This window comes from Gopherus evgoodei, chromosome 9 (assembly GCF_007399415.2).
Source record: "Gopherus evgoodei ecotype Sinaloan lineage chromosome 9, rGopEvg1_v1.p, whole genome shotgun sequence".
NCBI lineage: Eukaryota > Metazoa > Chordata > Testudines > Testudinidae > Gopherus > Gopherus evgoodei.
The window spans coordinates 91,131,040-91,143,855 of NC_044330.1; the positions used below are offsets into that span (position 1 = coordinate 91,131,040).

The 12,816-nt window shown below is 41.8% G+C and overlaps 1 protein-coding gene across 5 annotated transcripts in view; it reads right to left on the bottom strand.

Annotated features, from left to right (window-relative positions):
• COL4A5 (collagen type IV alpha 5 chain) overlaps nucleotides 1–12,816 on the bottom strand; it is a 151,489-nt gene that overhangs the window by 69,588 nt on the left and 69,085 nt on the right. For all 5 annotated transcript variants that reach the window (XM_030575410.1, XM_030575406.1, XM_030575408.1 and 2 more), the window contains exons 3-6: nucleotides 3,033–3,122; nucleotides 1,291–1,335; nucleotides 519–563; nucleotides 352–414 (exon numbers count right to left, since the gene is read on the bottom strand). In XM_030575410.1, coding sequence (XP_030431270.1) covers nucleotides 352–414; nucleotides 519–563; nucleotides 1,291–1,335; nucleotides 3,033–3,122 — 243 coding nt within the window. The remainder of the gene's footprint in view (nucleotides 1–351; nucleotides 415–518; nucleotides 564–1,290; nucleotides 1,336–3,032; nucleotides 3,123–12,816) is intronic.

The following is a 12,816-nucleotide window of genomic DNA, read 5'->3' on the forward strand; positions in this document are numbered from 1 at the left end:
GGGCCTAATCATGCAACACACTGGTCAGTTATTATTATTATCTGCAATTTTACATGTGGAGTAACAGGTAGAGGGGGTCATTTTATTACCCAATACTACAAAGCATCAGAGCCATGACTGGATCTTGGCTATTTCCTAGCTCCTGATCCTGTGAACAAGATTGTGATCCTGTCTCACATTTCAAAAGATGTGAATGGGCATTATACGGACCCACCTGTAGCCCAGTAATAGCTTACACTAGCCAGCACAATAATCTATTCCCGTTTGCTGCAACAGTCATAAAGACAAGTTCTATTTCTTTATTATGCTATCGTTACGACATCAGGAATTTAACAAGGTGTCATGTCCCACCTTTGTTCCGTTGCATCCGGGGATACCTTGAAGTCCTGGTGGCCCATCCTGCCCTGGTAACCCCTTGAACATGGAAGGAAGGACAGCACAATTAGCTAAGGATGATCTGTGCAAAAAGAAAAAAATAAGCAATAATCTTCTCAACTGTGAAGCTAAATACTACTTACAGGCAGTCCCGGTGTTCCTGGAAATCCTGGCAGACCTGGAGGTCCCTGGAGGGGAAATAATCATATTTATTTGGAAGTGGGGTGATCGGAGGGGCACTATTTGTTTTTTAAAAAGAATCCCCATTATTTATAGCCTATTAATGTTTCTGTAAGTAAAGGACAATGAAAAAAACCACACGCATGTACCATACTTTACAACATACTGGGGGGGAGGGGTGTGTGGAATTTAAAATATAGGGTTAATGTTTTATTAAATGTGTTTCAGAAAAAATATGAAACAAAACCACAAGAGAAAAGACAGCAATTACAGACACATTAATGGGTATATACACCATATACACTAAGGATTATGTCCCTGGATGTTGAAAATTGATGTGTTTCCACTGAAGCCAATGAAACTACATGATTTCCACCAGTGGAGGATCTGCCCATAAAGTACAGCAGACAGGTATAAAAGCAGAAGGATTCACAGACAAGGCAAGGAATCTACTTATATATCAGAATAAAAGTCTCTCTCTTTCATAGTCAAGTGAACAGAGGGGCTGGATTTTGACCTATTAGGCTAGTTTGAGTCCTGTATAGCAGGATGGACTGAATAAGCCTTTATTGCTAAATTTATTAAAAGTATGACAAGAAATCCCACTGGGAAGAATAAATTTCTCTTTTGATTTAACTCTATATTTTTTACTCATCTAGCTTTCTGTAATCCACATCTCCATCGAAGTAATTCATGTATGTTGTGTACTATATCCTGACATGTGGTGTCACTTACTCTGATTCCTTTGGGTCCGGTAGGCCCTGGAAGGCCATCATCACCCTGTAAAGAACAGAGAGAAGGTAAAATTGATTATATCATGCATAGTGCATTGAAATACACAGTTAACCTACTAAAGTAAACCAAAAGCTTAAATAAAAAGTCAAAATATTTAAGACAAGGGTGCCTGGTACTTCCTGTCAGCATAATGTAGTGTTGTTAGAAGTTGTATTATTTATTACCATCTGAAATTTATTACCATCTGGATTTACTGTTGAGTTGGGACTGAAAAGCATTTTGTGTAGTTAATAACCAAGAACTTATAGTTATCAGTTTTTGTTTATATAGTTTTATATCTGCCTGCATATTACTAATTTCCTTCAGCTTGCTATTCTTTAGCATATGCGCTATACTGTGTTCTAGTGGGTATAGAGAATAGTAGATTGCTTGCAAATTTCATGTTCCGGTTTTTGTTTAATTTACATTCAGAGTGTTACAGGAATTCAGAGATACGAAATAGGACATTGCCACAGAAGTGCATTAAAGAGAGTACAATTATACTTATATTCTCTAACCAAAACATCTGACCTCTTTTATTCCCCATTTGCTCTCTCCTTCTTTGCCATCCTTTGCTATATCTGATTCATTCTCTCCATCTCTAACATTTTTGCTTTTTTAATTTTCTGTTTACTATTTCCTCTTCTTGAGTCCCTCCTCTGTGTGATGAAAAGCAATAACCTCTTTCCTGTGGTTTCTGAAATGTGACTGTTTTGTATAACGTAAGTGTTTACAGAACGAAGAGCCAGATTATGGACAAAACCAACAAATTTATATAATGTATCTATATGTACATAAAATAAAAAGCAGAGTGGGAGGTATTTCAACACTATACAGTCAGAATTAGAACATTTTAATGTTATTCAGTAGCAGACAGTTATAAATGGAGGCACTTCAGGAATTAAAGAGCATTCATCTCTTCTCTTCAATGTCGTACTATTGTTTTGGAGCCATACAAAGGGCTTTTTTTAATCCTTTACTTGCCTGCCCCAAAAACAATGACAGTAAGAAAACATTGTACTTCATGGCAAAGTAGAAGTGGGACCATTCACACAGCTGGCAGACAGATATGACTTCATCACTTCACTAAGTGATGGAATCACAGGACTTTGGTAGAGGGGATTTCAGTTATTTAGCAATGTGTGTTATGTGGCCTAGTAAAGCTGCAACACAGCATGTCACTAAGCCTGATCTCTAACCCCTTCCCCTAGAGCAGTCAGTCTGGCCACTTTCACACCCAGTGAAGGGTTGTGTGTATTAGTGATTGTTCTGCACACACACATGCATGAGTGCATAAGTGCTGGAACTAGGGGTGCTGCAGCATCCTCTGGCTTGAAGTGGTTTCCATCATATACAGAGTGTCCAGTTTGGTTCAATGGCTCTCAGCACCCCGACTATACAAACTGTTCCACAACTCCAGCACAAGTGAGGAATAGAGGACTTTTCTGAGGAGCACAAATATTTTCCCTATTGTTTATTGCCTTAAGTTATAGACTTCCACAGCAGGACAGTAATGTAACTAATAGGGACAATGTAACAGACTTCCAGGAACTGTATCACTGAAACATTAACCCAATGATGCTCTCTGAATCAGGAGCTCCGGAGATGGCATTAATGCATTTTGTGTCAGTGTATCAGGAAATCTAGACATTGCCCACACCAGAGGTAACATTTATATAGTGTTTGGCTACATTGTTACTTACCTTTACTCCTCTTGGGCCAGGAGGTCCCTCTGGTCCCGGAAACCCAGGTAAACCGGGCTGACCTTCTAACCCTGGGAACCCCCTCTCACCCTACAAACGAAAGCAGGAAAACGAAGTACTCTTACATGCAGCACATAATATTTATGATAAGTTCAGACAATACAATGCTTCAGTTTGCTACAGAGAACTGCAAAGAAGCTGAGCAGCCAGAATAATTTAAAGCATATTAAAAGGAAAATCTGAGTTCTTGATAAACATCACAACTGCTTAATTATGGGATTTCCAGGCAATAGAGTGTACAACACATTTCAATGACTCTACCAATCATGCCAATTAAATGGATTAAGTGTGCTGTCTATCTAGTATTTAAACCAGTCTCGATTGGTCATTTGTCAAATTTTTCAAACAAGTACCTTTGGCTTTCTCCCAGGTGCACGAAGCAGCTTCCTGCAAAAATTCACAAAGCTACCACTACCCTTCTCCAAACCCCTCCTTTAAAATCACTTTGCTGTGACGCCTATTAAAAAAAAAACTCAACTAGGCAAGCTGCTGTGCTGTGACCAATACACATCATGCTGCACGTAATCTCACAGTTACCTTGCGCTTCCTCAGTCTGTTATATTCACCTGTTGCCTCATCTTATACTTTGACTGTAGGCTCTTGGGGGCAGGTATCTTTTCTCATGTGTTTGTACAGTACTTAGCACAATGGGGTCCTGCTCTCTCACAGGGAGCCTGGGTGATACCAATGCTGCCACCACAGCTAAACTAGAATTTGCAAGCATCATTTATTTGTACACAATTTTATCATTATGAAACTTGTACATGTAACATCTAATGTTGGGGAACATCTATTATAAGAACACTATGATTGCAAAGTCAAGTACTCAAAAGTCAAGAAATGCCAGAATTAAGGTTGCCTGTGCAATCTTAATTCAGCTCCTTTGTGTGTATGCATCATGATAGTCTTTAATTACACAAGACCCCTGCCTCCTTCAGTGCTCAGGCTGGGCAGTGATCACTTAATGAGCAGCTAGTCAATATTTTGTTTTAGCCTCATTGTTCAATGTATTGACCCTGTCCTTATTTTCTGCACCCTATTCAAACCCTATGCTAAACACAGAATAATTAATTTTGTCAAGGACATTTCCGTGGCCCTTATTATGGACAGACTGCTTGACAAATGTTAATGAATTTATTTTCTCAACACTCCCGTGAGGCAAGGGACTATTATTAACTTCACTTTACATGTGGGGAATTGAGGCACAGAGAGTAAAGTCAAAAGGGTTCACTAATTTTGGATAACCAAGGTGGGACACACAGCACCTGAGAAAGAAAGAGCTCCAGCCTCCAGAGGGTATTATGGTTTTTACAGGATTTGCAGATCAGCATTGGACCTTTTTCTGTCAACATGGCCTGGGGAATTTGAACCAATTCTTAGTCACTAATTAATGCCTGAGTGGAATACTCTCCAATGTGCATTAGTGTTTGTTTGTTATTTAAAGGAAACTTCAAAAAATATTGGGAACACTGGAAAAGCCTCACCTCTTCCCTCTGCACCAATCTACCGCCCCCTGCTGCTGCCTGAGCAGTAACATTATGACATCAAAGTTTATCAGCAACTCATCATTCTCTCCCAGCCATTGATTTGCAGAGTGTCCCTAGTGCCATGGTCATCATGGTGATGATTACTTTTGACACCTGATTTCTCAGACTCTCATAGCACTATTGCAAAAAAGGGTCCCAGGAGGGTCTGTAATGAGAGTAGACTGGAGTTGGTTAAGCTCCTGCTGTGTTCCTTCATGTTTGTACTCAAGTAGGTTACACTTCCTTTTCTAAGGGTAACTGTTAGAAAACAGATGACTAATGGGGAATACGCTTTGTGGAGTCTAGCACACTGGCCCCACCCCTTCTGCCAGAGGCTCTCCTCTTCCCCCCCCCCCCAAACAGAGAAGCCCCAAGAGTGCCCCCTGCAGCTGGAGGCACAAGCCATGCCATCCCCCTGAACACCAGGCTGGCCCCAGCACCTAGTCCCCACCCAGCAGCTAGAGGAGCCCTGGCTAGCCCCCCTCCCCCCACCCCAAGCCCCAGGTCAGAGCCAGCCCCAGCACCCCATCCCCACCTCCTCCAAGTGCCACGTCAGTGGCCCGCCACCTGCCCTCCCCCTTGGCTTCAGGGTAGAAGGGGGAAAGAGGGAAGGGCCTCACAGGAGAAGATGGGCAGGGCCTGGGCCATAATCTGGGTCAGGGGAGGCTTAATCTGCTCTGGCCTTTAATACCTACTGCCCATGGGTATAAGATCATGAGTGGTGTGGAGAAAGTAAATTGGGATTTCTTAGTTCTCTCTTCCCATAAACATAAGAACCGGAGTCACCTAATGAAGTTAACAAAAGGAAGTACTTCATACAGTGCACAGTCAACCTGTGGGACTTATTGCAATGGGACGTTGTGAAGGGCAAAAGTGTAACTGGGTTCTAAAAAGAATTCGATAAATTCATTGAGCATAGGTCCTTCACTCACTATTAGCCAAGATGTGCAGGTATGTAATGCTAGGTGTCCCAAAACTCTGACTGCCAGAAGCTGGAACTGGACCACAGCGGATGGACCACTTGATAATTGCCTTGTTCTGTTCATTCCCTCTAAAGCATCAGGCACTGGCCACTGTCAGAAGACAGTATACTTGTCTAGATAGTCCATGGGTCAGATGCAGTACAGCTATTCTTACTTTACCTTGCTCAAAAAGGGTTATATGAAAATAAGATACAAAATTCCAGCTCCTTTTTCCATAAATAGTGTTTAGATATTTCTCACAAGTTTCGGAAGCTATGAGTTTCAGAATATTTTTTGTTTTTTTTTAAATACAGGGGAGTTACAGATAGCAATTCCAGTTTCTGTAAAAAATTAAAAACTAATTTAGAAGTGTCAATAAAAAAGGTATTTTAGGGCTGTCAAGCGATCAACACAATTGTGATTAATTGCACTATTGAATAATAATAGAATACTATTTAAATATTTTTGGATGTTTTCTACATTTTCAAATACAGTATATTGATTTTAATTATAATACCAAATACAAAGTGTACAGTAATCAGTTTATATTTTTTATTACATATATTTGCACTGTAAAAAACAAATGTATTTTTAATTCACCTCATACAAGTACTGTAATGCAATCTCTTTATCATGAAAGTTGAACTTACAAATGTAGAATTATGTACCAAAAAACTGAATTAAAAACCAAACCAATGTAAAACTTTAGAGCCTACAAGTCCATTCAGTCGTATTTCTTGTTTAGCCAACCGCTCAGACAAACATGTGTGTTTACTTTGTAGGAGGTAATGCTGCCCACTTCTTGTTTACATTGTCACCTGAAAGTGAGAACAGGCGTTTGTTCGCATGGTACTACTGTAGCTAGTGCTACAAGATATTTACGTGCCAGATACATTAAAGACTCATACGTCCCTTCATGCTTCAACCACCATTCCGGAGGACGTGCGATTAATCAAGAGCCCTCTTTTTTTTTTTTAAAATACAAATTTAATTTAATTACTTCCAACATATTAATGAACACAGTGCCAAGAGGTAAAATGGAGCTTCACAAAGATAACAGTGGCAAAATAAAATAAATAAATAAATTTATACACACACACACTGAAGACAACAAAATGTGTAAGTGCTTATTTAAACAGTACACTTAATACGGGATAAACTAAGGATAAACAAAAGTTCAAAAACAAAAGCTTCCACTTAACATTACTTAAGGTTGCTCTCAATCAGCCAACAAAAAGCATAAAATATTAGGAAATACAAAATATAAGATTAAAGGGTTACCAAGTCAAGTGCCCAGGAAATGCCAGAATGAATGTTGCCACTGCAACCCTAAGTTGGCCCCCTTGTGTGTATGCACAACTTAGGCCTGGTCTGCACTACGCGTTTAAACCAAATTTAGCAGCGTTAAACTGATTTAAACCTGCACCTGTCCACACAACGAGGCCCTTTATATTGATATAAAGGGCTCTTTAAACCAGTTTCTGTACTCCTCCCCGACGAGGGGAGTAGCGCTGAAATCAGTATTACCATGTCGGATTAGAGTTAGTGTGGCCACAAGTCGACGGTATTGGCATCTGGGCGGTATCCCACAGTGCACCATTGTGACAGCTCTGGAAAGCAATCTGAACTCGGATGCACTGGCCAGGTAGACAGGAAAAGCCCCGCGAACTTTTGAATTTCATTTCCTGTTTGCCCAGCGTGGAGCTCTGATCAGCACGGGTGGCGATGCAGTCCCAAATCCAAAAAGAGCTCCAGCATGGACCGTATGGGAGATATTAGATCTGATCGCTGTATGGGGAGACAAATCTGTTCTATCACAGCTCTGTTACAGAAGATGAAATGCCAAAGCATTTGAAAAAAATCTCCAGGCTATGAACAGAGTCCATAGCACAGTTCATGTGTGACAAGCGTAACGGAAAGCCAAAGAATCAAATGGACGCTCATGGAGGGAGGGAGTGGGTACTGAGGACTCCAGCTATCCCACAGTCCCCGCAGTCTCCGAAAAACATTTGCGTTCTTGGCTGAGCTCCCTATGCCTGTAGGGTCAAACACATTGTCTGGGGTGGTTAAGGGTATATCTCGTCAATGTACGTCCTCCCCCCCCCCGTGAAAGAAAAGGGAAAAAAATCATTTCTTGACTTTTTTCAATGTCACCGTACGTCTACTGCATGCTGCTGGTAGACGCGGTGCTGCGGCACTGAACAGCAGCATCCTCTCCCCTCCCTTCCCCGATGGCAGACGGTACAGTACAGAATGACTGATAGCCGTCCTCATCATCATCCTGTGAGTGCTCCTGGCTGGCCTCAGGTGAGGTCGGCCGGGGATGCCTGGGTAAAAATAGGAATGACTCCCGGTCATTCCCGGCAGATTGTACAGAACGGCTGGTAACCGTCTTCATCATAGCAACTGGGGGCTGAGTTCCATCAGCCCCCCCACTTCATGTCTAAAGAAAAGATTCTGTATTGCCTGGGCTATCATAGCAGCTGGAGGCTGCCTCCCCCTCATTTTATCTCACTAAAAAGTCAGTGTTTCTTATTCCTGCTTTCTTTATTACTTCATCACACAAATGGGGGGACACAAACGGTAGCTCAGGAGGGTTGGGGGAGGAGGGAAGCAACGGGTGGGGTTGTTGCAGGGGCAGCACCTAGTATGGCATGCAGCTCATCATTTCTGCGGGATCTGACATGGAGTGGCTATGCTCTCTGGTACACTGGTTCTCTAGTACACTTGCCCCATATTCTAGGCAGGACTGACTCTATTTTTAGATACAGGAGGGAATGACCCAGGGAGTTATTCCCATTTTTGTCTTTGCACCCCCAGCCGACCTCAGCGAAGGTCAACCAGGAGCACCCATTACAGCAGCAGACGGTACAGAACGACTGATAACCGTCATCTCATCTCCAATTTACACAGGCACGGCAAATGATACAGAACGACTGGTCACCGTCTCTGCTACCTTGCAAAGGCAAATGAATGCTGCTGTGTAGCACTGCAGTACCGCATCTGTCCGCAGCATCCAATACACATATGGTGACAGTGACAAAAGGCAAAACAGGCTCCATGGTTGCCATGCAATGGCGTCTGCCAGGGCAATCCAGGGAAAAAGGGCATGAAATGATTGTCTGCCGTTGCTTTCACAGTGGAAGGAATGAGTGACATTTACCTAGAATCACCTGTGACACTGTTTTTGCACCATCATGCATTGGGGTCTCAACCCAGAATTCCAGTGGGCGGGGGAGACTGTGGGAACTATGGGATAGCTACTCACAGTGCAAAGCTCCAGAAATCGACGCTTGCCTTGGTACATGGATGCACACCGCCGAATTATTGTGCTTTGTGTGGCTGTGTGCACTCGACTTTATACAATCTGTTTTACAAAACCGGTTTATGTAAAATCGGAATAATCCTGCAGTGTAGACATACCCTTAGAAAGCCTCAGGACCCTGGTTTCATTCACTGCACAAGACAGATCTGCTGTGGGGTGAACTGAGGTTGCGTAGTAAAGGAAGTGTTTATCTTTGGGATCCTGCTTCAGTTGTTGCGGAAGTTGGAGGGTGAATGGAATTAGGAACAGCAGGAAGATAAAAGGATGGTTTCACAGCTTAGGTGTTTGAATGTTGCCCTGGAGAATTAGATTCTAACCCCGCTTCTTCCACTGAGTTCCTATGTGATGTTGGACAAGTCACTTCAATTGTGAAAAGTCTGAGGAGTCATGTCCGCATCTAATTAAAGGCTTACAGACTAGGGGCTAAATTAAGGTTGCACAGGCAACATTCCTTCTGGCATTTCCTAACTTGAGTACTTGACTGTGTAACCTTTTAATCTTTAACTTTGTATTTCCTAAGTTTTTATGGTTTTGTTCACTGACAAGAGCAATCTTAACTCACGTTAAATGAAGTATTTTGTTTAGGAATAGGTTACACTACAAACTTTTTATTGGCTAATTCTCTTATTATACACATGGCCTGATAGCCCTCACAGCTAAAACCCTGATGAAGATGAACAGGAAATTGAAATTAGGTGTTTTTGTTGATTTTTGCTACTGGTCCAGCAGTTTTAGTCCATTGGGTTACAAATTATTCCTGTAACTTCTCCAAGTACTGTCAAGGGCTAGATGATCCAAAAAGTCTAATCTTGCCCATCCTAGGTTGGGATTTCTTTTCACTGTACATATGCTTTACCTAGCAGATTATGGACGCTGCTAGTACGGCCTAATGTAACTGACCTTCCTTCTAAAAAATGGTTTCCTAGTAGTTAAAAGTTATTTCAGGCCATTATTCCACTGCATCCACGGGTGCCAACTCCATGGGTGCTCTGGGACCCATTAGTTGTATGGCAGCTTGCAGGAGGCGCTCTAGGAAGGTCAGAGAGCAGCAGGATATAAAAGGGATTGAGGTCTCTAAAAAAGTAGCAAAAGAATGTGGGGAGAAGTAGAAACAAAGAATTTGCCCTGCAAGGAAGACACTAGGAACAGCTAAGTTCTGGAGCAAGCTCTGGCAAAAGATTTGTAAGTAAATGTGTTCATATGCAAGAGCTGTGCTAGGAAAAGCACCTGCTAGCAAAGCCTATACAATGCCTCCGAATCTTATTTGGGTTATTCTTATTTGGATTAAGGTTAAAGGAGATTACTCCTGCAAGAGGAAGCACAAGCAGATGTGTGCACTAAAAGTCTGGAATTATAAACCTACTGACAAGGCACTAATTTGAAACATGCAAATAATATACCTAGCAATAAGAGTTAGATCACGTCTATTCTGCTGCTGTGGAAGGATACAGACCAGGATACAGGGCAGACAATAGTAAACTGATCCTTTGGAAAGTTTGCATCATGGCCAAAAGGCCGCACAACTAGATTTTCTTAGAAGTATTGCCCAAATGTTCCTATAGCTTTTCTGTTTGGAACCAGAAGCTTAGCTGCATGTTTTAGGGTCTCAGTTCTAAACAAAGATTAAATTGGGAGACCAAGGCATTTGAAAGGGGAAGAGACACAGGAAGCTAAACAGTTATACAGGAGAACTGCAAAGAGATGCAGATGCTTCTAATAAACTATGGTGTTTGGATTATGAAACAAACATGTTCCAAAGACCACTTAAAAGTACCACCACAGCAAGTGTGGGCCTAGCAGGAGGCAAATTGTTGCCAGAGCAACTCTTGTTCAGACTCTGCTAGCAAGTCTGCCCCCCACCATGAACAGATGATTTGAAACCTCTGGGCTAGGGAATAGTTATAAGACTGTACCACAGATGTTTCCTTAGGGAATTACTTCAGACTAATTACAATGGCAGTAGTTATTGCCTTCATAAAAATCACTGTTTGACAGATACAAGTGTCTAGCCGAGTGAGCTACCTTTATATAAGCAGGTACAAATACAGGGGGAAGATTTTCAAAGAGCCTCCATTCAGAATTGCTACTTTATGGTTGCATTGTTTTAGGTTCCCAAACCTCCAGTCTGCAAGAACAAACTCTCTCTTGACAAATGCAGATATCCAGCTACCTGGTTTGCATGCACAAAACGGTATTGGTGGGCTCCAAAATGGAAGATACTTCTGAAATCTTGGCCCAAAACTTCTGTCAGAAAAGCCATCTATCCCTTTATGCTGCTGAGGGGGTTGGGGAAGAGAAATAAAGTAAACAGAAACAGCCCTGGTCAGCAAGGAAGGGGCCACATTTTCTAACAACAGACCCATTATATAAAGTTCCTAGACTGGGGGTAGAGTCAGAGGAATGGTCTCCTTGATTGAGAAACTGGGTGGGGATGCTGAACTCTCTGAAAATTGACACATTTTCTGTTGGAAATCGGAGGATGCTGAAAGACATGGATAATGAAGGTTGGCTAATCCTATTAGCCCAAATACAAACCCAAGCCTTGCTGTCTTCTCCACTCCACTCAGATTCCGAATGTTAGAGTGTCAATGTGTCTACGCTTCTGCTAAGAGTCTATGTATGGCTGCGTCTCCTACATCAACCATCACAGAATGAATGTACTTTTGTATTGAATGGAGAGAAGAAGAGATACCACAGGTGCATAAATGTTCACAAATGCCAAATTCTTCAAACAAGGGACCTTAAAGTTAGGCACCTAAAACAAAAAGTGACCTGAGCCCACAATGTTCAGTGACTGCAATGGGTGACACAAAGGCTCAGCACTTCTGAAAACCAGGCCACTTTGATTTAGATGCCCAATGGTATGTGCCCACATATGAATAATTTAGCTACATGCTATTGCAGCACCTTTGATCCTTCCCCTGTCAGCTGGAGGTCCTGCAGGTTTTGTATAGTGTTTATTGTGTCTTGATATACAAGTAACGACTATATATGAATCTATGAAGCTCTGAGAGGTTCATATGTAGTTCATAAACCCATAATGGAAGGATGAGACTTGAAAGACAGCTCATTGCCATTGACTCCTCCTCCTCCCCTCTTCCATCCTTTATTGTCCAATATAGTCATATTTACATTGCCTTTCATCCAAACATGTTACTTGGCTCTATCAGATAGCATGGTGATATAATCAGGACTGATGAGATTCAGTACTATCTATCCCCAAGTACATACATCATCCTAGAGACCAAGGGCAGCCTTTCAAAAGGTATAATATGCCTAGTGGGATTTAACAAATCACTGAAACAGTTTAGGTGCCCATCTCCCCTTGACTAAGGTGCCTTTGAAGCACACAAAAGCATCTAAGTAGGTCTGTAAACCTGGCCCCCAAAACCATTTTAGTTAGATTACAGTTAGAAGTGTTTGAGAACCTATCCATAAGCATTAAGGAGTTTGGCTTTATCTTCACTACATCAAAAACATCATTTTTAGAAAGGATTTGTTTCAGTTAGTGTTTGTCAGTAGAGAGATACTGAACTGGTTAACTTTGGTGTTAGCTGAAGGTATGTGGTATCACAGTGTTTGAGATATTAGAAGTTACTATGCTCCCTGGAGAACCCATGTAAACAAAACTACATATTATTCACCCCTTCTGTAACTGGGGTGCCTGGATGGGCCCCACTAAGACCGCTACACTCAGGGAAGACTGCAAATAATAGGGCAGGTAAACCCCAAACTGGTGGTTTATTCTAGAATTAGATTCATCTAGTAAGTAACAAAAACAGCTTCTGCAATACACCACCAGTTAACAAGAAGTCAAATACAGTCCCCTTTAAGCATTCCAGCCCTTGAGTCCCATCTACACTATGGGATTATTCCGATTTTACATAAACCGGTTTTGTAAAACAGATTGT